This window comes from Periophthalmus magnuspinnatus, chromosome 13 (genome assembly GCF_009829125.3).
Source record: "Periophthalmus magnuspinnatus isolate fPerMag1 chromosome 13, fPerMag1.2.pri, whole genome shotgun sequence".
NCBI lineage: Eukaryota > Metazoa > Chordata > Actinopteri > Gobiiformes > Gobiidae > Periophthalmus > Periophthalmus magnuspinnatus.
Genome location: NC_047138.1, coordinates 15,760,457 through 15,786,355, shown reverse-complemented (window position 1 = coordinate 15,786,355; position 25,899 = coordinate 15,760,457). Strand labels below are relative to the sequence as shown.

General features: G+C 37.2%; 1 protein-coding gene across 1 annotated transcript; it reads left to right on the top strand.

The window, feature by feature from the left end:
• The first annotated feature begins 29 nt into the window (after window positions 1–29).
• Window positions 30–25,631, top strand: golim4a (golgi integral membrane protein 4a). The gene is made up of 16 exons (XM_033977278.2): window positions 30–689; window positions 12,264–12,338; window positions 13,299–13,348; window positions 13,434–13,487; window positions 13,923–14,073; window positions 14,559–14,641; window positions 14,718–14,801; window positions 16,598–16,771; window positions 17,740–18,024; window positions 18,774–19,060; window positions 20,363–20,439; window positions 20,614–20,690; window positions 21,210–21,413; window positions 22,230–22,298; window positions 22,902–22,991; window positions 24,772–25,631. The coding sequence occupies exons 1-16, from the start codon at window positions 503–505 to the stop codon at window positions 24,910–24,912; spliced, it is 2,088 nt and encodes a 695-aa protein (XP_033833169.1). The 5' UTR covers window positions 30–502; the 3' UTR covers window positions 24,913–25,631.
• The last annotated feature ends 268 nt before the right edge of the window (window positions 25,632–25,899 follow it).

The following is a 25,899-nucleotide window of genomic DNA, read 5'->3' as shown; positions in this document are numbered from 1 at the left end:
AACCAGGGAGGGACTTCCTCTCGTGCTGCAGTTGGATGGCAGGCAACTGTTGGGCTGACACGTAACTAAAGTTAAAGGTGCTGCGAAGGCCTCGGCTACAACTTCAATTTAGACTTTTCTATGCGTTTGACCTATTGTCTCAGAAGAGGGAAAGTGCGACAACACGAAGCGAGGACAGCAGAAACGTGCGCGCATCCTGTGTGTGGTCTGTAGTCAGTCAGAAGTGGACTTATAAAGTGAAAAGTGGACGAAAACCTCAGCGGATACTTTTTAAAGTAATTTTGCAAATCGTGAGTGTGCCATGTACGCATAAATAATGTAAACCACTGCGCGTGACTGACTTTACGCAAAGTTCGACCGCGGGAATGCTCGGGGAGAGAGGATAACGCTCTCCTCAGGCTTGACCGTGCGTGGAAAAAGTTGCGAGGGAAGTTTCTGAGGCGCAGCAGCAGAGACGGGGCTGAAAGGCGCAGACGGCGGAGGGGAAGGGTGGGGGTCCAACATGGGAAACGGGGTGTGCTCCCGGAGGCAACGGAGGATCTTCCAATGCCTGTTGCTGCTGACCGTGGTGTGTGGCGTGATGTACGGCGGCTTGATTTCATACGAGATGCACAAACAGCTCAAAAGGACCGAGACCATGGCGCTCAAGTATCAGCAGCACCAGGAGTCACTGTCTGCGCAGCTCCAAGGTAAACACTGAGATTTATGTGGCCACGTTTGAAGTCGTTAACAAGACAAACTCAGCTCTGTATGAAAAAAGTGGTCAATTCTTAAGGCAATAAAGTATCTACCTTAAAATCAGTAGGTTATGGTAATGTTATATACTTGGAAAACAACAATTAGGCAAGTTTACGCATGGAAATACCAAGGGACTGTGGGGTGCGAGGGTAGTAGATTAGTAGGAAATTAGACACACGGACCCCCAAACCCAAATTCAAAATCTGTTATTATTAGTACTACCCAATGTTCCTGCAATATATTTTAGTATGCATTTAGAATAATATTACCATTAAAAGAGAGTTTTTGTTTGTTTGTATGTGTGTTTGTTTGTTTTTGCTTTAGATGTCCCATATTTTATATAGGCTACATGTTATATAGTTACACACCATAGATCATTACACCTATCTGTTATTATTAGTACTACCAATGTCCCTGCAATATGTTTTAGTATGCATTTAGAATAATATACACATTAAAAGAGAGCTTTGTTTGTTTGTTTGTTTTTGCTTTAGGTGTCACATATTTTATACAGGCTACATGTTACATAGTTACACACCATACATAATGATGCCTAGATGTTGTTATTAGTACTACCCTGTGTGCCCGCAAAATGTTTTAATATTCATTTAGAATATATATAGATATATAATATCAGCATAAAAAGAGTTTGGGGTTTTGGGTTTTTTTGCATTAGGTATCACATTCTTTGTATTGGCTACATGTTATATAGTTACACATCATACACTATTACACACTTTGTTATAAATGGTTTATTCAGGCCTGACGTGCATTTGTCTGCAGTTCCTAGAATATATAAGAGCAATATAGTTTTTTTTTCTTTGTTTTTTTTTTTGTATAACCTATTTTTACATATGACCCTAAAACACCTCTATAAATATAGTAGTAGTGAAGCAGTCAAAGGTTGATTTGAGCTGATATCCTGTTATCTGCATTCCTCTGTTGTAGTTTTATTGTTGACTGGAGGGTGATGACACACACATAAACCCAGCTGTTTGCAGACTCACTTCACAAGTACACGATACCTAAACCTGCAAGGCATACGCTCTTAAAAGCAGAGGGTCAGACAAAACATCTGGTCAAATGAGACAACACAAAAACAAAAGGATTCACACACAGGTTTACAGTTGTATAGACTATTGGCGAGGCTGCAAGTTAATGCAGTGTACAGTCCATGTGGTAATAACAGTCTACTACACATCAATCAACCAATCAATCAATCAATCAATCAATATTTATTTATAGAGCACTTTACAACACTCAAGGTGACCAAAGTGCTTTCCAGTAAAATCAAATTAAAAACAAGTTAAAGTCATACTAAAACAGTAAAATAGGAGAATAAAATAGAGTAGAATACATTAATACAACAAAATAGTGATAATGTGTCACAACATTACTGAGTGTTGAAAGCCAGTCTGAATAAATATGTTTTACACATTATTTCTACTTCTACTAATTCAACTCTATACTTGTACTTGGTTAATAGTTTCAAAAGTTTTAGTTTTTATTCCAAATCTTGGTGCAAAACTTAATAAGTCTTAAATATTGAATGAACTGTAGCTGTAGGTTTTCACAAAACCTTTTGTTTCAAAAATTCAAAAGACAATGCAGAGGAATCTTTCCTAAGCATAGTCTGTCCAGTCCACAGAACGAGCTCATGGCTGTATAACATCACCTTTTTTTGCATTTTCATTTTTATTCAGTTTTACTATGACACATCGACAGCAATACAAAGTGACTGCTCCTCTATGGACCCATACACTCAGAGCAAGACCTTTGCTCACATGGAGTCAATAGGATTTCTGCCCAAGCCTCTCATTCAACAATCCTATCCACATGTAGAGCCATATACCTAAGTACATGTAACTTTACTTTGTGAGTCTGTCTATAGTTTTTTACATGGACCATACCTCTGGTACTGTAAACAGCGACTATATCATTGATGTGTCATGCATGTTTATTTATGATTATAAAAATGTTAATGTTATTTGTACAGAACCTCTTTACCTTCTGAGCTAATATAATGAGCATATGTCAGCACCTTTGATCCAATATTTTGAAGAGCTGCAGTTACTATTCTGGGCAAAAAATACAGTAATTATTTAGCATTTTATTGCAATGTCAGAACTAGAGATAGACGATATACATATATATCTGTCAGACTTTGCTAGACACATAGGATACACTGCAAAACAAGTCACTGCACAAATAGCATTTTCTGCACAAAAGCTTCATGTAAATATCTGACTTTTTTAGAGTGTGAATCAGAGCTTCATCTATATTTGAGTTTTTAAGCTGACCAAACATTCATGATGGTGAGTTTTATAAACCATGTTGTTGATTCAGTCCCTAAATGACATAAACACATAATATTGAGGTATACTTCATTGAAATGCATAGCTGCATTTAACCCATTCCTCAGTGCTGTTTGTCAGAAGCAATGAGCATCTGCAGTACAGGACCAGATCTTGAGCTAGGCTTGGTTAGGGCTAGCTAAAAGCTGTAGGATTTTACCTATAGTGCATTTTGTGGACTGAAAGGACCAGGAGTCAAACCCAGTACCTCGTTACTGTGAAGAGCGACTGATATATTAGCCACTGTGCCGCTGGTAATGACAGGTGACATGAGCGGTGTTTTTTGTGGATATGGACAGGATGCTCAAGCCAGTGCCAATTGCTGTGAGTTGACATTTTGGATTTCCCTCTTTCCTGACCGTGCTTAATTGGTAGACCAGTATAGTTTATACTACAGTTATAGGTCTAGAGGTCATTTTGGACTTTTCACCCTCATAGCGAAACAAAGAACACCCTATACTTGTATCATCATTGGTTCACCTTTTGTGTGTTTTTCCTTTCTCTCATATTGAAACCACTGAAAGGTGATAATGGGGGAGACTAATGTAACAAAGCATTCAAAAAGATAAGACTTTTTTTTCAATTTCTTACCACACCCAGATCCTCATTGTGCAGCAGCAGCTCTTTTGGACCAATCAGAGGGCCCGGGAGACCTGATACCCCTCTGTGCACTAGCTGTTGATTGCTTGTTCTCGTGTCCTATATTTAGAGGTGGGCCATAGCCTTGGGGAGTTCGAAGCCAGCCTTATTGATTCACTGTGATCAACCTAAAGCGCAGACTGGCTGTAAGGATTATCTAACATTTGTGGTTGAGCACTGCAGGTCCATGTGATCGGACAAGCATTCCCTTCCCCAGACATGGGCAGATAGCTTCAGCGTGACTTGCCAAATAGGGCTGCACATTATATATATAAAAACAAATCACTGTCAGTATCGAAAGAAAATAAATAAATGACGACAACATAGAGTTTTTATTATGTCTATACTATGCAAAATTGACTCTTGTGAGCTGTATTGCTATTACCTCCTCAAAAACATACCTGGAGTTGTATTTTGTTTCATTCACACATTTGAGTAAGACTGTATTATTAGTCTGTCTACATCTCCAAAGTTCAAAATGGTCTGGTCCACCTTGTGATGTCATGAAGTGGTATTTTTCACGTTAACAGCTACCTTTTACCTTTTAGCTTGGTATATATTGGAAATTTCAGAGCTAAAATTATCCAAATGATTCTAGTGAAGGTGTATGGGGTTTAAAAACACAGTGGAGCACTTCCTGTATTAATACATAACATCACAAGGTGGAACAGTGTTTTCTGTTTGAGAGAAGAACTCAGCCTAAATATACAGGATTTACATCTTAAACATGTGTGAAACAAAATACAACTAATTGCATAATACTGTTGTTATCATAATACAAAAGATATCGAATATTGCATATTTTCCTCATCATGTGCCTCCCTGCCAAACATGGTATAAAAATGTTCTCTGTCAGTGTAATGAACTATTCTGAAACAGTTCATGATTTGTCTTGGCACGTTTTCCACTTGTGTATTTTGTAGGGGTTTCAAAATGTTACTTTTTTCTTTTGCTTTGAAATTATTTTGATGCTAAGATAATCAAAAAGTATATCAACAAGTCTTTATCATCACTTTTGAGAAAACACTGTGTACACTCATGAAAGTACTCAGTAAAAACAACAATATGTTAGTACAATATGTACTACCACATATTCACACATTATGTACTATAAAATTAGCAAGCAAGTTTATTTGTATAGCACAGTTCGTACACAAAGTAATTCAAAGTGCTTTACAGATTAAGAAGGACATTAAAATCACACAAACACAAAACATAGATAATCACAAATAATCATCATAAAATAACATTAAAAGAGAAGAGTGCAGAATAAAACCCTTTCAGTCATATGCACAGCTAAACAGAACCGTTTTGTGCCTGGATTTAAACATTGTCAAAGTAGAGGCCTGTCTCACATCTTCAGGAAGACTGTTCCAGGTTTTAGTTGCATAAAATTGAAATGCTGATTCCCCATGTTTAGTCCTGACTCTGGGCACCAGCGGAAGGCCGGTCCCTGAAGTCCTCAAAGTGCGAGATGGTTCATATAACACTAATATTTCAGAGATGTACTTTGGTGCTAGGCCATGGAGAGATTTGTACACAAGCAGAGCTGCTTTAAAGTCTATTCTCTGAGCAACAGGAAGCCAGTGCAGAGACCTGAGCACAGGACTTATGTGCTTGTACTTCCTGGTTCTAGTCAGCACCCAAGCAGCAATGTTCTGGATGTACTGCAGCTGTCTTAACGCTCGTTTGGAGAGGCCAGTGAGCAGGCCGTTACGGTAGTTAAATTAAAGGTGCATTTTGTAAATTTTCTGTTGTAGGGTTCACCGCCTGCTTGTCTCGTCTGCTTGAGATTTTATTGCTTTTGTATAGAATGGTTCACAGTTTGATATTAAAGTTATCTATTTCTGTGGAGATAAGTAGGTGACAGCATGAGGCCAACACTCACAGTCAATCAATTTTTTTTTATTTTTTTTTAGCAGTAAATAGATAAATGCTACATAGATAAGCTTAAAACCATACCACAGAACACTGCAAGCAAAGTTATAGTATCTCCATGGAGATGAGCAGATGTAAAACACCCAGCCAAAAACTTCAGTCCACCTTTAGGCAAGACAAGGAAAGTTTAGTTCTATAGCACAATGTAATTCAAAGTGCTTTACAGAATGAGAAAGACATTAAAATCACAATACCACAAATCAAAACATAAAGAATTATAAATAATCATCAGGAAATTAACATTAAAAGAGAAGAGTGCAGAGTAAAAACCTTTCAGTCATATGCACAACTAAACAGAACTGTTTTGAGCCACGATTTAAACTTTGTGAAATAGAGGCCTTTTAACTGCATAAAACCAAAATGCTGATTCCCCATGTTTAGTCCTGACTCTGGGCACCAGCAGGAGACCGGCCCCTGAAATCCTCAGAGTGTGAGATGGTTCATATGGCACTAACATGTGGGAGATGTACTTTGGTGCTAGGCCATGGAGAGATTTGCACACAAGCAGAGCTGCTTTAAAGTCTATTCTCTGAGCCACAGGAGCCAGTGCAGAGACCTGAGCACAGGACTTATGTGCTCGTACATCCTGGTTCTAGTCAGCACCCAAGCAGCAATGTTCTGGATGTACTGCAGCTGTCTTAATGCTGGTTTGGAGAGGCCAGTGAGCAGGATGTTACAGTAGTCAATCAGTCGTTTTGACAGTATACCTTTCATTCATCTTTTTAGATGATAAAATGCTGCAGATGTTATTGATTTGATGTGACACTCAAGCCCATTATTACCCCTAGATTTCTGGCCTTATTTGAATGGTTTAGAGAGAGAGAGACTGGAGGTGACTGCTGACTTGTTCTTTTTGGTTCTTTAAGAGTAATAATGGTCCATCCAAAATGAAAACGTTAAGTAGTTTATAATCAAGCTAGTTAATGGTTACTGCTGATTAGTCAAAGTATTAGTAGATAATTAATATAGAGTTTACAATTATCTCTGAAAACAGGCTCCACATGTCCAATCACTCTTTTTGTCTTTTAGCTTTCAGTAGTCCAGTGAGGTTCATCTGGTCTTTTGTTAATTTATTTTAATAGATTGTTTTTCCAGAGGTTTTAGTTTATTTTCATACCTGACAGTTTGGACTGTGCTATAGCAGAGTGGTCACATGATGTTGCTGTGACGTGTCCAGTCAGCTGATTTAAACAGGTTTTGGCGCCGACTTTCTGCCAGTGGAGACAGGACAACAGAGCCATCTGCAGTCCGACTTCTTCAGGGCAGTATCCCAGGTGTGTGAGAGTGAAAAAGCCCCCTTGTCCTGGTTTATTTGAAGAAGTCGTCACAGCAACATCATATGACCAGTCTGAGGAAGAGCGCTAGTGAGCAGTTGAAACTGTCAGGTCTGAAAACAAACTAAACCTCAATTTGGAAAAAGAATCTATTAAAATAATTTAGTTATTTGTAAGTACAGGGTGTCCATAAAGTCTCTTTACAATTAAAAAATGTATTACAAAGGCAGTTGATAAGATATCTTAATCTGACTTGTTCTATTGTACTCGGTGGTTTTCAAAGTTGTTGTTTTTTTTGTTTGTTTTTTTTTTTACCTCATTTAGTACACATCTATATGGGCACCACGAAGCACATCAAGATGGTACTTGATTTCATGCTATGTTCACTGTAGTAGCATAGCTTCATCAATGGTTGAGGTTGTATCTGTTATATTTTGCTTTAGTTCAGCAATGTCCCGTATCTTTGTTTGTACACGATATCTTTAACTTATACGTATAGAAAGAAATCTAGTTCTTTTCCTCAGATGTTCTTGATGGCCCACTTTTCTTTCTATCTAACACCAACCCTGTCTTCATAAATTTCTTCCGCCATGCACAAATTAACAGACATGATGGTGAATCTCTTCCATGCTTTGTTCTGTAGTTTCTTTGAGTCTGCTTATCCTATGTTGTCTCAATAAACTATGATATACATTGTGTCTTCTCTGGAGGAGTAGCCATTTCTTGGAGGTTTATTCAAAAAGATGCTTCTTTAATCAACAGGATGCCTGAAATACAAAAATGCAATGTATATAATATTACAAATGTTTATAATCACTGAGTACAATGGAACACGTCTTATTAATATATTTTATCAATTACCTTTGTAAAAAAAAAAAATGTAAAAAGACTTAATGTGGATTCACTTTGCGGGACTGTTTAGCTCTAATGCTTCTTCAAATGTAAAGCCTGTTGTATCCAGTCACTTATGTTGTATATTTTCTGTTAGGTACTCGTCCATGAAGCATTTTACATATTCAAATGTCAGGTTGGACTATGTGCCCCAAAAAATAAATAAAATAAAATAATAATCCAGTTTAAATGTATTGAGCTCAAGCCAACAGTAACAGTGGAGTGTAAACCAGTGGAGCGGAAAAGGTCGGCCCCACACAGGGACCTCTTGTTCTCACTGCTGGGGCACTTCTTCTCTCAATAGTCATCAAATACTTTTTTTTTTCAGTCCCAAACAGAAACATGACAGTAGTAAATCAATAGTAATTGAGCTTTGAATGTGTTGAGGCTATCGAGATGCATATGTTTAATTAATAATTGTTTAAAGGAATCATGTGGGACAAGTTGACATGATGGTGTTTTGGTTCTCAGGACAATTATCCAATTATATAGCAGAATGAGCCTCACATGAGTTCCCATAAAATCCATTTGGTTTAAACCCAAAAGGACTCTCTCTGATCTGAATGGCCACTACCTAAATCCCAACACCTGCAGCCAATCATACATCAGTGCTAGTGTAGCCTCTGCAGCTCAGTGAGTGAATTCTGGAGGTTCTGAGCTTTCACATGATGCTTGTCTATAAACTGAAAATGAGAAAAACATGTTTTCTCTCTTTGCATGTTTAGGCACTGGCAACACAGGTTAAGTAGTGGGTGTAGTTTCTTTGTTTAGTTAGTTAGAATATTTCCAATCCCCTCCCATTGATCCCAGAACAACACTTCAACAATTCAGTAGATTACTATATTACACATGACAGACACAACAAAACATTCTCATCCAGACAAGACATTGACCCAACACTCTCTGACCTTTCACCTCCCTCCCCCTGACTTCACGCTCTGTGCTGAGGGTATAAGTCTCTCTCATCCAGGTCCTCCAGGTATTTCCTCATTAAGTTTTTAAACTGAATCAGGTTCCTACAAACTTGTAATCGTTCTGTTAAGCTGTCCCCCAGACTAACTAGAAGATGCCCTGAACTTTATTTGGGCTGTATTAAAGTTTACCACATCAAGTTTTAAATCTGATCATTTTAAAAACAGTGTGTTAGTTAGATGCATATAATGGACCTTGTGTGAAATCCTAATAGCTCTTTTTTGCTGTGAAATTAGGTTCAGTAAATTAGTCTTATAGCAATTTCCCCACATTCCAATTCAGTTATTTAAATAAGACATAACAAAGGAATGGTAAAATAAAAGTAGGGCATTTTAGTTCAGGAAATAACTTGATCTTTTCATCACTCTGGTCCGCAAGTTACTTATTTCGAAACCAGCGAGTGCACCAACCAAAGATAAGAAGCTCAACCAATGAAGATTTTAGAGGAACTTAGTAATATAGCAACAGTTTATTGAATGAAAGTGAAGGGAGAGAATGATGATTGTTAGGTGGACACTGGACACTGGTGGTGGTGAAGAGGAGAAGATGGAAAGGATGAGGTGGCTGATAGTTTTGCTGCTCATGAAGAAGAGAGAAGGTGCAAATATGTGACTTCATAAATGATTAGTTGATCAAATTTACCAATATTACAGCTTATAATGCAGCGATAAAGATTCAGTTATTTGTTTTCATCGAATTCAAGGGAATGTATTTTATTAGTTTATTGTTTAAAGGTCCTATATTATTGAAAATGACTCTTGTGAGATTTAAGGCATGTTAGAATGTTGTTGTTTAATCAAAAACATACCTAGAGTTGTGTTTTGTTTCATTCACACATGTTTGAGTAATCCTTTTATTATTAGTCTGTCTACATCTCCAAAGCTCAAAATGCTCTGTTCCACCTTGTGATGTCATGAAGTGGTAGTTTTCAAATTAACAGCTACGTCTTACATTTTGTTCAAGAGAGTTTGGCAATTCCAGAGTTGACATTATCCAAAAGATTCTAGTGAAAGCGTATGGAGTAAAAAACACAGTGGAGGACTTTGTATATTACCACATGACATCACAAGGTGGAACAGAGTGTTTTCAGTTTGAGAGAAGAACTATAAATAAAATAAATATGGAGGGTTTGTGCACTAAACATGTGTGAATGAAACAAAACACAACTCCAGGTATATTTTTGATGAGGAAACAACATTATAACACATCAGAAAATAGCGTAATACGGGCCATTTAAAGTGTTCTCATTATAGCATTAGAAAGTAGATGAATTTTAAATGGAAAGTTTGAAAATAGGGCGTGAAAACTGACCTTAAATGAACTAATGGCATGGCATCATATTTGGCAAGTGCGCCCAGCCTCCCAGCTACATTGATGACATAAAACAACTATATGAGCCATGTTTTTGTAAATAATGCCTGCCTGTTTTTCTCTCATTGTATGTTCTCACATTTTGTGCTTACAGAAGGTTAACCACAAAATCTGATGAGCTAGCATGAAAAAATAGCACTATCATGAGTCTATCGAGTGCCCTAGTTTAGCTCAGTGTTGTACTTTCAAACTTTGTACCTCTCCAGAAGTATTTATTATTCACTTTTGCCAGAATATTTACAGTTGAGGTATTTTGTTGTAGAAATGGGCGCACTTCCAGCTCCATCAACTCTGGCTCCAATTCACTTTATATTGAAAAATTGACACCCCTCCCTCTGTAATTGCTGCTTCTAAACTTAAAATGTTTGTATTAACCCGCTGTACATGATCCTGGTATTTTTATTATGGTATGGCGCCCACTCCCTGCTAAACCAGAGGTGTGGGCAGGAAGGGGCATTACTTTCAAGGTTCTCACTCTGGATTGGCTCTTTGGTTGCTATGATACTCACGGTCGGGATTCCTAATGTGGAATTTTGCTCCAAATTTGCACCTGTAACTACTAGCGAAGAGCTTCATTTGACTGAAGCCAAACCCTATGAGTGAGGTCACACTCGCTTAGTCCACTTCTTTATACAGTCTATGATTCTGTTATATGGTCCAGTCCGAGTACTGTAATTTGAATACTCGAAGTACTTATTTATAGTGACAGAGGATAAAAAAAACAGCTTTACTTTCGTGGCATCAGCACCATTAAAAATTCCATTTACTTCTCACTAAGGGTTATGTACTGGTGGGAAATGTTGGGTTATTTTTTGCAATATGATCAGATTTGAATGGTAAAAGTCTGAATTATGAACTTCTATGAAGTTCTTCTTCATTATACATCCAAACAAGTTACTTAAGTGTTGCATTCATTTTATTTATTTATTTCAGTTCATGTTTTTTTTTATTTTTATATTGTACATTTAGAATAGTTTTTTGGGGGATAATTCTGCTTTATGGTTTGGTTTTAATATTATTGTTTATGGTCTAGGTTTACTTCTACGACATATCACACTTCAATATGTGTTATCATGACAGCCAATAGGAAAGGAACAGAAAACTGCAGTGTATCCTCCAAACAATATTATAAGGTGATTTCTGAACTTTTGTGGTATGTTTTACTGTCCATTCACATTTTGTTTGATACTTGAACCTCAACCAACACATTTACAGTCACATTCGAGCCCATCTCTAGCGCAAATGCAATTGATGTTGCATTGATGCTGTATTGCCCGTCTGGGGGATTGTTTATCTAAAGTAAAACCACTCACCGGTGCATTTGTAATCTGAAACGCTTTTTCTGCTGTGTAGAACCCTTTTATGCACTTAACGCATTACCAGTTAAACAGGATGGCTAGATACGCCAGATAAATGTGTTTAGGAGAGCTTTTTGCACACCTTGTAAATGAACTGTCATAACCCATTCACCGTCAGAAACATCCAAGTAATACGAGCCATAGCAACATCCTACTTTGGGTTTGGTGTCAGTTTGGTGAGAAATATTTCGTCTTTCTGTGGACTTTTGAAGCTGCAGGGATCCTGGCTGAAAATAGACAGATCGTTTATATCTGTCATCACAAAGAAAAAGAGTCCTGAAAATAGATAATTGAATATTTAAGGTGCTGTACTGTACTTGATTTTTACTGTCTTAAATTGTGAAAAACAAAAGTAGGTAATTTTAAACAGTTTGCAGTGGTCCAAAGTTATTCCTCACTTACCTCATGCATTCCGAGCATCCTAGTTATTCGGTAACGCTTACAAAAACTAGCATGCTAACACGCACTTTTTGAATATCAGACAGTACAATGGTTTCTAATTAGTAGCACACAACACGCAGTGGACTTATTTTGACCTGCTTATGCAATTTATCTGTATTTGGACAGATTTTGCGGAGTCAGGTATAGGTCCTTTAAAATACTTGAAAAGCAGAAAGAGATTATCCTCAAACTTTAAAATGCTGATGCAATGACGGATGATAAAATAATACTAATATCGTTAGCAGTCTGACTGACACCTTCTGTGTGTGTGTGTCTTCTGTTTACAGTGGTGTACGAGCATAGATCCAGGTTGGAAAAGTCTCTTCAGAAGGAGAGGTTAGAACATAAAAAAGCCAAAGAAGGTAAGATATAATTGAGTATTCTTCATGTATTTGCCTTCATGTGCTATGTACAGTGGTGGATGAAGTACTCAATTTTGTTACTTAAGTAAAAGTAGAAATATAGAGGTAAAACTTTACTCAAATAAAAGTAAAAGTATCACATGAAAAAATGTACCTTAAGAGTAAAAAGTAAAAGTATTTGTGTAGTAGTATGTGTTCATTTGTTCAAGTGTTAAATGTAGTTATATTGATTTAAACTTATACAGATTTTGGTCAACAGTGATAATACAAATCAATATCTTAATTTTCTTATGAATTTTGTGTATTTATTTTTGTTGAAGCTTGAACTTTTTGTTGAAGCTTGAACTCGTAAACTTTGGTCAGGATGTTACCCTGAGCATGGTAAAAAATAACACCTCAAATCATATGAAAAGTACTTTTTACTTCTACAGTCCTGTTCAAAAATGTTGTGGAGTAGAAAGTACAGATACCTGCTCTCAAATGTAGAGAAGTGAAACCAAGTATCACCTATAAAATGTACTTAAGTAAAGTACAGACACCTAAAAATTGTACTGAAGTACAGTACTTTACAACTTGCACACCTTCCCTTCCCTGGCTATGGAGAAGATTTATACTTGCTACTTGCAAGTGATAAATACCAGTGCGTTTTGTTCAAGAGCAGGTATCAAAATGAAACATATCAAAGACTCTTCATCTTGACATGCAAACACTGTAACAAGTGAATTCATGTGAGCCAATAGCCTCACCATTCTTTCACTTTTGCTATTTGCCATAGTGAGAGGTCAAAGGTTAGTTCGTCTCAGCAACTTGGGCATTTTTCCCAGTTCTCCATTAGAAAATACAAAATGGCATTCTATTGCAATTTCAAGTTGTATTTATCTCTTTTCCCATGGCACTTGAATGCGGCATACATGCATTTTAGTATTTTATTGAGTCCCTGATGTAAATTTTTGTTTTTAGATTTTCTTGTGTACAAACTTGAAGCGCAGCAGAGCATTAATAAAGAAAAGGTATGTTTTAATACTCCTCATATTTGACCCTGCCTTAATAATATGATTTATACAACATATAAAACTGTTTTTTCTTTCCAAATAGTCAGATGCCAACAGCAGATTAAACTCTTTACAAGTTCAACACCAGATGTTAAAGGTATGGACACAATCTTTAAAGATGCTATATCTGATTTCTACGGTCTTAAAAATGTGAAAAATATAACTAGTTCATTTTAAAAGTATTCTGAGCTTTCCTAACGTATTCCTAATCTCTAATTATTGATTATTATTTATGGATTTATCATTATTACTTATACCAACCAAGATTTTAAGTGCTTTTCTCAAGTTTCACACAACAACAGTAGCATGCTAACAGCACACCAGCATTTCTTCTTGGTTTATGGATGATAAAAACACTTTATAATTAGATGCAGTGGTCTCATTTTGACCTCAAGACCTGCTTTTACAATACATCTGTACTGGGACAAGACAAATTTAGCTTTATTACATTAAAACAATGAGTACAGCCCCTCTCATTCATTCAGGACCTTCACAGTATCTTGATTGTTTTATTGTTTTTGTTTTTTGTCAGAACCAGCATGAGGACTTGAAGAAGCAGTACTATGACCTGCAGGAGAAGCACCAGATCCAGGGGGAGGACCACAGCCGGCTCCTGGATGAACACAAAGATCGTTATGACAAACTGCACCAGGCCAGAGAGCAGGAAGTGTCTCAGCTCAAAGGTAAAGCCAGTGTCACTACTGTGGGCACGCAAAAACATTATCTGTTTCACGTGTTATACTTAAAATGGATCATATTTTATCAGTTTTTAAGTTCTCCAGAGAGTTGTGTTTCTAACATAAAATTAACAATTAATTGGTTTGGTCTGAAATCTTTTCTATTTTAACATTTGGCAAATTTTGGTGGAATTTTATACCGATACTTTGTTTAAAATGTATGTATTTTTCAAAATGTATTTTTTCTTCTATTTTATTAGGGATGCAGCGATCCAGTATTTTCTGTTCTAATACCAAAGCCAATACTTTGGCTTTGGTCCATCCCTAATGTGATTTATTCTGCCCTAATATGATCCATCCCAGTCTCCTGCCTTGTGTCCATCTTTGGTGCTTTGTCTCCATCTTGTGTCTTTATATAGAAGTGCATGGTTCTTTGAAAATGCCCATAGCATAACCATATGTACAAACTTTCTTTTCATTTCTTCTTTCAGAAAGTATGTATAACCTGAGAGAGGAGAATAAACAGTTGAGGAAGGCCCACCATGACATCCACATACAGCTCCAGGATGCACAGGTAAGTATTTTATATTAACAGTTTTAATTATGTACTATTTTTTATTTTATGTTAAAAACTAATGAAATATCTTCAGGTTCAACATCACGACCTGAAGGCAGCCCATGACCAGCTTGCACTGACTCTGGAGGACCACAAGAGTGCGCTGGCTGCAGCTCAGGTAGGGATTGACTTTTTTTTTAAACGTAATCCATGCATGTTTAAGTAATATAGCGATCTCTCCCAGTTAGGTATAAGATTCTGATCAATGCTCATCCCACAAGCCTACGTCACCCATGCTCCAGCACCGCAATTCTCCATAACTATACAAAAGCATGATACAAAACTGTACACAATATGTTAAGTAGTATCATTAGCAAAATGCACTCCGACTGTAATGTGGTACCGCTTTGAAGAGGGAGTGACTTAGTACTGAGAACAAATTGAGGGGGTCTCAAAAAATAAACTATAACTTATGAAACAATTTAATATTTTGTTTTCGGCTATTTTTTTTAAAACAATAAAAGGTAACGTGGTGATATAAATATGTTATGTGTTAGCAATTAATACCCATCTATTGTGATGTTGTAAAAGATTTTGGTGGGATGAGTTTTAAAATCTCCTATAAATATACTGTTCTTGTGTCCTTAGGCAAGACACTTCACCCACAATGGACATAAGAACCATGAAATTCTGTCAATACATTATGCAACCTAAACACCAAAATAGATAAATAAACATAAGTAGGCATATGCTCCTACAAATTATCACTTTTTCTTTATATTAGATGTAATGTAATGGCTTGTCTGTCCTGTTTCCAATGAGGGCTGTTGGACACATATTGGTCAGTTGAAGATACACACACCATACACCATACACTTCTCCACCTCTTATTTGACAGGGCGGGGTGGGAAGGGTGGTGAGTGAGTGAGTGAGTGAGTGAGTGAGGCTGTCACAGCAGAGCATTTAAAGTATGGTAAGGCCAGTCATCCAGAAACTCACAGAGCAGATGCTGGAAGTAAAGGGGAATGCACAGTTTAAAAGAGGGGAGAGCTAAGAATGTTTAGAATGTAACCTTATGGCCTGGTCAGGAAATGTGTGTCAGGAAGGGATTATGGGCATCTAGGCCTGGGAGCGTAGGTCTTTCATTTGAATGTAGGGCATCTTAAGCATGTTGGTAACCTGGCCTGGCACTAAACCAAATGCGTAAGGGGCACTGTGCTGTAGTGGTCTGTTTGTGCTGTTGTGTTTGGATTTTAAGACATATTAGAGTAATAAGTTTGTATTTTCCAATGAGAGTCAAAGGTGGAAGGAGCTGAAATTGCATTACTAGCAACACTGAAACTGTAATCGCAGTGCTGTTTATGTGTTTATATTTACTGTTGCTAAGAGATTTGGATCTGAAACCTCTCTCTGACCCATCATAGTCAGCTTGACAAACTATTACAGAACATGATCCTTCAGTGGTGGCATGTAACAAAATGAAAGTAGTAAAGTACTATACTTAAGTACAATTTTCAGGTATTTGCTCTTTACTTTAGCACATTTTAAAGTGGATAGTTTTACTTCACTACAGTTGACAGCTGGTGTGTGTATTTTCTACTCCATTGCCTTTTTGAACAGGACTGAAAAGTAAAAGTAAAAAAAGATTTTAATTGTATACTTTTTTTTTTTTTTTTTTACACCATCCTATATTGGAGTAGAACATCCAGTTAATTGGCATGAAGTGATGTGTAAATTGGCAAATCTCTCTCAGTCTCCAGATAGTGATGATGATTTCGGTCTGTCAGTTCCAAAGTATCTCATAAAACAGCAGTTATGCATTCACCACTCAAATCTGGGGAAGAGTTTCTGTACACATGATTCAAATTCTTAATGGTCCAATTTACACCGCATCTGCTGACCCACTGGTGGCGACACTTCTAACCCTGTAACTGTAATGTAATGTTCCATAAGCTTTGATTATCCTTCCTCCAGGTCCAAGTGGATCACTACAAACAGCTGAGCCTCCTAAAACAGTCTGAAAATGTCCCGGCCCAGTCCCGCCAAGCAGCTGCCGGTGCACCTGCCTCAAACGTGGAGCCCGAGCCGCATGCACCCAGGGAGGAGGAGCAGAGGCTACATCAAATGCAGCCTGCGGAGGTGTCCAAGGTGAGGGGGAGGGGCTAGCTTGGCTTAGAATGCAGTAATCAGAAACTTCACAGTATAGCATTTAGGGTAGTCAAAAGTATTGAAACTAGATCCTCATTTGAGTAGGTATCAATACTAAAAAAAAAGTCACATTCACAGAAGACAGAAATGAACCTTTCCTGAATAGCTTGAGAATGATCTTGGGCTGTATCAGAACAAGACATAAACTAGCATACGCCCATGGACCACCATGAAACCTATATGGACAGATTACACAGATATAAGACCGCATGGTAATATAAAAGAAAGTACTATTATGTAATGTTGAAAATCACACTCTGTTGTCTAAATAAAGAGTGTTTTTGTTTTGTTTTTTATCATAATTGTGGTATCAGAATCAGTATTGAGTCTATTCCTTAGCATCAAAATCGAGTTTGAAATTCTAGTTTTGTGACTAATAGCAGTACTGTGTTCAGTAATGGGCCTTTTTACGTGTAACATAATTGAACATGTTAGACTTGTAGAATATCTCTTCTTTTGCACAGAAAACTCAAATTGAACCCCACCTCTTACCTACTGAACACTAATGAGACTAGACATTTAGAAGGCATTGTTTTTGAACATCAGGATACTAGAAACGTTTTTCAATCAAAATTAAAGATGCACTATGTAACTTTGCTGGTAGAGGATCTTTTGGTTCGTCTCCATGGAGATGTTACTGCTTTGCCTGGAATGTTCCACAGCGTGGCATTAAACTTATCCATCTTGTATTTATTCAATTACAGGTGTTTTTATCGCTTATAAATACTAGGGTAAACCTCTCCACAGATCTGACCTGTAACTTGACCTGGAGGCACCACCTGCTTAATGACATACTACAAAACTTTTAAGGCAAAGCAATAGCCATATTTTTTAACTCATTAAGTTAATATTAAGTAACATGAACTATGTAATGCTCAAATGGTAGTTTTATTATTATTATTTTTTAGCTGGATCACCAACAGGACGACTCGCACGCCCATGCCCCAGTAGCCTTGTCCCATCCCACTGTACCCCACCATGCACTGACCCTGACGGAGGATAAGAACAACGAGAAGAAGGTGGATGCAGAGGACGACCAGGAGGGAGAGGCGGAGAGGCGTAGGGAGTTGGCAGAGGAGCACATGGCCCAGGCCGGACAACCCCAAAAACTGGAGGAGGACCAAGAGGAGGAGGAGGGGGCAGAGCAGGAGCTACCCGACGAGAACGCCATAGAACACCAAGAGTCGCACAGGGTACACATGTGTGGATAGTATTTCATGTTTATGTGAAGGTTACACCAAGCCACGCTGTATCTGGAGTGGGCGATATGTGGGAGTGTCTTGTTTATGGATACAACAACAGGATGCTTTTAGAATAGGATTGAACTGTCCACTCTACAGTTGGTTGGAAAATACTGAACCAAATGTCAGTTTGGACATGATGAATGATGGTGAGGTGTTAGTGTTGTGGGCAAGCTTAGTTCCACTCTGCTGATTTTTGGCTGACAGATTTAAAATATAGGTTGACCAAATTAAAATGGAATAGAGGTAATGATTTGGTGGACAAGAAAAATGGGAGGGGTGGCATGGGGACTTTATGTGCAGAGTTTGGACGTTCTCACTGTGCCTGCACATGCTTCCTCTGGATGCTCCAGCTTCCTCAACAAGGTGAGGAAGCTAGAGCACCCAATAAGCTACCTTCCTTGAGCTTCACTGAAAGAAAATACAAAATTTCAATGGAACTTTCCTGTTTAAATACAAGTAGAAAAATAAATAGAAATATAATCAAACATAGAATGAGAAGTCTCTTCATACTGAACCTTGGAAATCTGAGCCTAATAATGAGGGAACACAGTGATACTATGGTTAAAAGTTCTTTAAATAGACACATTTGTTCATAAATCAACAAAAAAATCTTGCACCTAGAGGTTGGCTAAGTTACACTTGCAAGTCACATTACCACATTTCACGGGTTTTTGTAATACTTAATTATGCATCCTCAGGAGTCCCACTCAGACCTCCACATGAACCCGCACGTGTTGCCCGGTGCCCAGGTCGCGGTGGAACAAGTGAAGTCTGCATACGAACAGCAACAGGAGCAGCAGCGTCTGGAGGCTCAGCGGGCCGAAGAGCGCCAACAGATGCAGCTCAAACAGCAGCAGGCGCAGGCCGAGAGAGCACGCGTGATGAGGGAGAGAGAGCAGAGACTGAGGGAGGAGCAGGAGAGAGAGAACCAACAGCACCGCGAGGCCGACCGAAGAGAGCAGATACTCAGAGAGGAGCAGCACAGGTCAGGAACAACTACAATCATACGCATGGAAAATGTTACTATAGGAGAGATAGTATTTCTGTGTTTCAGGGACTGCAACTGATTTCAGACCACAAGTCAGGAACAGTGGTAGGTAGAGTAGCCAAAAGTTGTACTCAAGTAAAAGTAACATTATTTCAAAATAATATTACGCAAGTAGAAGTACAAAGTAAGAAATTACAGAAGTAAGAGTAAAAAAGTATTTGGGAAAAATATTACTCAAGTAAGATGATTTTTAATTTAAACTCAATGCAATCAAAAGAGCAAAACATTAAATCATGAACAAAATTTAAAAAAGGATGGATACAAAAATGAGACAAACTAAACCATATCTGAAGGAGCAGTGCAAGAAACACAAATGCTCAAATCATTTTATATTGTCAACGTAAAGCTTTTGTCACTTGTGGACTTACTTACAGTGGGAAGAGTAGTCAAAAGTTTAAGAGTGCTGTTACTTCAATAAAAATATTACTCAAATAGGAGTAAAAGTATGCTGCAAGAGAAGTAACAAGTAAATAATAAATAAATAACTTTTCGGAATACATAAGTAAATGTAACTGAGCACTACCCATCTCTGATCAGGAACATGTTTTAGTTTGAACAGTTAGCCACAAAAACAACTGTCTGGGATAGTGTCATGCAGTTGTTTCTTTACAGTTTTTCATTCTCTGCCTACTGTTTGCTTTTGGTCAATCTTGTAAATGCACCATGACAGAGACTCAAGTGTCAGGTGCAGGCACTTTAAAGTATTTCTAAAATACAGGACAATAGCACAGAGAAAACCAAATTACTTTAAGAGAAGGTGGGAGCACTTTAAAATATTGTACATAAATATACAAACACATGACTACATAATACACAATTAAATTACTATGACCTAATGACTGATATTAAAACCTTAAAGTAATGCAGTATTGATGTATCTCTGTTCATATTTTTCACTTAAAATTCCCAAAAAGAATTACTGTAGTTATTTTTAGTGTCATCATCCTTCACCCAGATAGTGTAAACACGCTATTTGTGTCAATACTGTGTTTCTGCATTGTTAACTTATAAGTTTTTGCTTTTTGAAATGGAATGTATGCCCTTTATTGACATTGATTGCATACACACTTTTTGCTACTTTCTGATGTTTATTAATAGCTGCTTTGAGAAGTGAGTTTCTCCACAGTGAGATCTATGTGAATAGTGAATGTAATATTCAACACTACAATACAATTTCCTAATATTATGTGAAACCATGCAATAAAGCATGATGGTCTAATCATTTGTTTTTTTAAGCAGGAAAAAGTCTGAGTATGAAAATCTAGACAATGACATAGTGCAAGGTGAAGTGGAGCATCATAACAATGATGAAGAAGGTAAGAAAACAGCAGTTGGATTGGATGTCATAAAGCAGTTAGTTATCCTTAAGAGTTATGTAAATGTACATCAATTGTTTACACAGCAGCTAATGTACTTTTTTATTTTTTACAATCACTCCAAGTAAACAGCGGGCGCAATATAATAAGATCTTCTAAAAATATGTTTTTCAGACCAAGACGTCCATATGCTGCACGAGGATGAGGAGGAACAAGAAAATGACGACCACAGAGTTCCATCACATCAACAAGTTTGTATATTTACATTTAAAATAGGCATTACTAACCTAAGTAAATCTTACTTAAAAGTACACTATGTAACTTCTGATGGAAGGTCCGTCCCATGCTTGCCTCCCTGGAGATGCTATCGCTCCCAGATGGGGTGCAGGAGCCAGTTTTCCCTATTGATAACGTTGTACTTGGCCATGAAATATCTATATGGTAAATTCACAAATTCTGATTATTCTTATTAGTAACCAGCACCATTTTTTTTTTTACAACAAAAACCTGCATTTTAACAATATCAATTTTAGCTGCCTCCCACTTGTATTACATATTATTGATCTATATATTATGATGTCATCTGAAACCTGGCAAAAAAGACACCTTGAAGTAACTGAATAAATCCAAGATAGGTCAATTAATGCCAACATATGGAACATTGTAGGCAATGTAAGAACATATCCATAGAGAACCTCTACCAGAAAGGTTACATAGTGCATCTTTAACATTTTTGGGGAGATGTTGTATTACATTGTTGTGTCCTCCAGGTGGCAGTAGACGTAGAACCGGACCCTGAGGATGACCCTAATAACCAGGGTGAGGATGAGTTTGAGGAGGCAGAGGATGAACGAATGCAGCACAGAGAGCCAGAGGAGGCGGTGGAGGAGGATGAGGAGGAACCTGCAGCGCGATCCCAGCACAGAGACACTCACCCTGGGCATGAGCAGCCTGTGGTAGAGGAGGAGCTGGTGGTAAGAGACAGACCAGAATGTATGGAGAATGTTGGAAGACTAACATCATTTTAGAATTCCTGTCATTTAAAATTGAGCTAAAGGACGGGTCACAATTCTATGATGGAATTTGCTGTTTAACTGGCAGATTCCAGATTTGCTGACCTGGTTTATGGTTAATATCTCTGTAATTACTGGATCTATCTACATGTCAGAATATATAAACAAAAGGGATATAATTTTTCACAATAGCCTCAAAGCATGGTGCTATTATTCAACCGCAACATTAATATGACATTAAAGAAATAAGGTTGGACCATAGACTGTGTATATAAATGGGCATAGCTAACCTGAGCAAGGGCGCACTTCTGGCTCCTTTGACTCTGGCTACAATTCACTTTACATTGGAATACTGCCACAGGTTTGATTTGACAGCTTTGCTAAGTGCCCATTCCCTGCTAAACCAGAGGTGTGGGCGGGAAGGGGTGTTACTTTCAACAGTGTCCTCCAGATTGGCTCTTTGGTTGCTATGATACTTGTGATCGGAATTCCAAATATGGCGCTCGGTTCCAAATTCACCCCTATAACTGCTAGTCTCGATGAGCTTCATTTGACTGGAGCCGAACACTATGGATGACGTCACGCTCACTTAGTCCACTTCTTTGTACAGTCTATGGGGTTGGTTATATGTGGAATATACATATATAACCAACCCCATAGACTGTACATGGGGTTGGTTATATGTGGAATATACATTTGGATTTTTTCAAAAACAGTAAATATCCCACAGAGGTATATAGGCTCCTGCCCTCCATTATAATGTGTATTTGTGCTCAGATGGCAGGAAACCCTGATCAACAAGAAGACACACTAGATGACCAGTACCAAGAGGAGGGAGAGGATGAGGTAAATGACATAGTTTCAAAATCACCTTTTCCAAATTGTCATTAGAATCAGCAGTGAACAGATAGCACCGAGTACATGTGTTCAAAATACACGACTCAAACGATTCATTGCATTAATCATGACTAGTCAACCTTAAAATAATCGTTGAATATTTGAATGGTTACTAATTGTTATAGACTTTAAAAGACATTTATATCAATAACAGCAGCATTGTTAAAGCAACTTGGTGAAAAAGAACAAAAACATTTTCATCAATAATACAGTTTATATGTAAATATTCTCTTTCTAGAAGCTTTCTGTCATATATGTTTTCCTTAATCTGGTTAAAACTTTATGGTTATTTGTAGTTATTTATGTACTCTTATGAAACTTTTCCTGGACCAGAATAGCAAAAACTGACAGTCTCAGTGTGAAATCCCTAAAACATCAGATTATTTTACTGAAAAAAGCCATTGACTATATTATTTTATGTAATCTGAAAATTCTTAACAGTTTTAATAAAGATTGACATTCGTATATCACCTGGAAAAACATGTTTTTTTTCTGCATGCAGCATTAGTAGTATGTTTTTCAGTAGTGATATTAACCATTTTTATCCCACAGGGTCAGGAGGAGTTGGCTGATGGTGGAAAGAGAGAAGAAGAGGCAGAGGAGGAGGGAGAAGACACATATAACGAGGACAACATTGAACAGGTTGGTAATGTATTTTTAAAAATCCAAATGAGTTCATTGTGACAAGCTATCTATCTAACATTACCTGTGTCTGGCAAGAGCACATGATTTATATAGTACAAAATTCATAATAATAAATGTGGACTTCGAAATAACTCTATTCATTGTACATATACATTCACAAATACACTGAAAGCATTTTTTCAGTTACTACTAAATTATTCATTTTTTCATAGTCTGAATATGACTAAAGTATGTTTTATATGTGACAGTTAAAAGTTATCAACAAATATAGCTTAGAAATTTTGAATCATTGTACTTGGTTTTACTTATTGCATCTGATTTAATAGTTTGAGCCTTGTAGCGGATACAGTATCTTGTGTGTTCATATTACATGTTGTTATTACGTTCCATTTCACACTGTACTCATCACCTAATCAGTGTGAGTAATCTGAGCTCTACAGATCTTCTTCTATCATCCACTTTCATTCATGGCTTGAAACCTTACCTCTGCAAAGTTTCCTGTGGCTTAGAGTGCAATAAGCTCAATGCAAAATCGCATTGCAGCAGGCTATACATGACACGCTTCACAGTATGAGATTCACTTAAGGTTCCAAATTATGTCACAGCTAAGTACATTCATCCTGACACATGAGCACTTAAGCGTATAAGCCTGTGTAAGAGCCCGGGATTGAATGTTTAAAAAAAACAAAAAAAAACTGGTATTAACATAATGCAGAATGCAAAATGTACATTAGACAAAACAATATTTTTTAAAAGCAAACGATAAACTATTTATCAGAATACTCTTGAATGAATGAATATTAAGTTTAGTATTTAGTTTCTTAAAATTTCCATTGGTTTAACATTAGGCCAATAGAAAATGTTAGTAACAACACAATCCTGAGCTCTGTGTGACAAGTGGTACCTGTGCTATAGTTTGAGAACCACTGCTGTAAAGCATGCAGGAGAATGAATAAGCACATGAATAAATACAATAAATACATGAATAAACACATGAAGAAGCACATGAATAAACACATGAAGAAGCACATGAATAAACACATGAAGAATCATATGACCAAACACATGAAGAAGCACATGAATAAACATGAATAATTACATGAATAAGCGCATGAATAAACATGTGAATAAACGCATGAATAAGCACTTAAATAAACATATGCATGAGAACATGAATAAACACATGAATATACACATGAATAAACATGAATAAACACATGAATAATTACATGAATAAGCATATAAATAAACATGAATAAACACATGAATAAGCACATGAATAAACAAATGAATAAGCACTTAAATAAACATATGCATAAGAACATGAATAAACACACGAATATACACGTGAATAAGCTCATGACTAAACACATGAATAAGCATAAATTAGCACATGGATAAACACGTGAATAAACACATGAATGAAAAAGTGGCAATTTGTGAAGAGAATTAGACAACAAAAAGTTACTGGAATTAGTGAGTTCTAAAAGAGAATACCTCTACTGACGTCATCCAATCACTACACTACACATACTACAAAGAACTCAGAGTTCAATCATGTTCAACAATTGTGCTTTATCTTTGGCTGCTTTCACACTTGCACACACACACACACCACATTCAAACTGGGACAAAATTTGGATAAATTAGGGTGAGAAGAGAACCAAACAAAGTCTACCTCATGACTAAAAGTGTGAATGGAACCACAACCCCCATGAAGTTGATAGGGTATTTGTCTCTTAAGAGTCAAAATGAATAAAATGTCTTGTTTTTTTAGGATGGGGAGAAAAACCAAGAGGACCCCAGAAAGGAACGTGGTCACCCAAACAACGAGGAAGAGAACTACGAGGAGGAGGAAGAGGAGGTAGAGGAGGACAACGCTAGACAGGACAAGCCTCGACGAAGAGCTGAGATGTAGGAGACTGGGAGGACTTTTGTTGGACATGTGTGAGACAGTGAATAAGGACATGTCATAGTGCCTTTAACAGTAACACACTGTCAGAGAACCAGCCAGTCAGAAGCAGGAGTCACTGTGCCTTAAAATAACCCGTCTTTCAAATCTTCAGTGGATACATTTTATACAGAAGAAATATTTTTTAGTCATTTTCCACAAAAACTTGGATGGAGGCCTGTCTGGATTTGAAAAACGCACAAACAGGCAGCGAATGTACTTAGATTTTTGAGTTTTGTAAAAGAAAAAGTTAAATTATATTATGTCCGATTGTTTGTCCGAATGTTTCAAAATGGCTTATTCGTTAAGTGTTGGTTTACTGTGTGTCCTGGCATTCCAATCAAGTCTTTGTTATTTATTGCTGATTGTTTGACACTGACAATCATGGAAAACATTAGTATATTTTAGCCTTTTTCCATTTCAGATTTATGTATTCATAGCAAGAGAACACAAGGTCTAGTAGTAGTTTACTTGGGCTCAAGTTGCCAAACCTAATGCAGTCTTCTGTCATTTTTAGCCTACTGTACAGCCAGCTTCATAGTGAAAATAAAGCTGGCTGTTTTGTACATTTTCTATAGTTTTAAATATGTTTTATATGTGTTTGGATGTTTGTTACTGGAACAAAATGTGGAATAAATACAAGTGGTATGAGTTATGTGAAGTTTAATGTTGCCATCGTAAATAGTATCAGTATGGATGGTCATATTTTTACATAGCGCTTTTCCATCTTCAAGGCACTCCAAGCACTTTACATCAAGGAACCATTCACCCATTCACACACACATTCATACACCAGTGTACATAGACCGCTCTACCAATGATGTTTATATCAAGAGCAGGATTTGAACCGCCAACCTTCAGATCAGTGGACAAACGCTCATATTGAATGTGTACTTATGACTTTATGCTGCCATTGGTTTACATTAAAGGCCCTGTACCTGATTTTCATATACA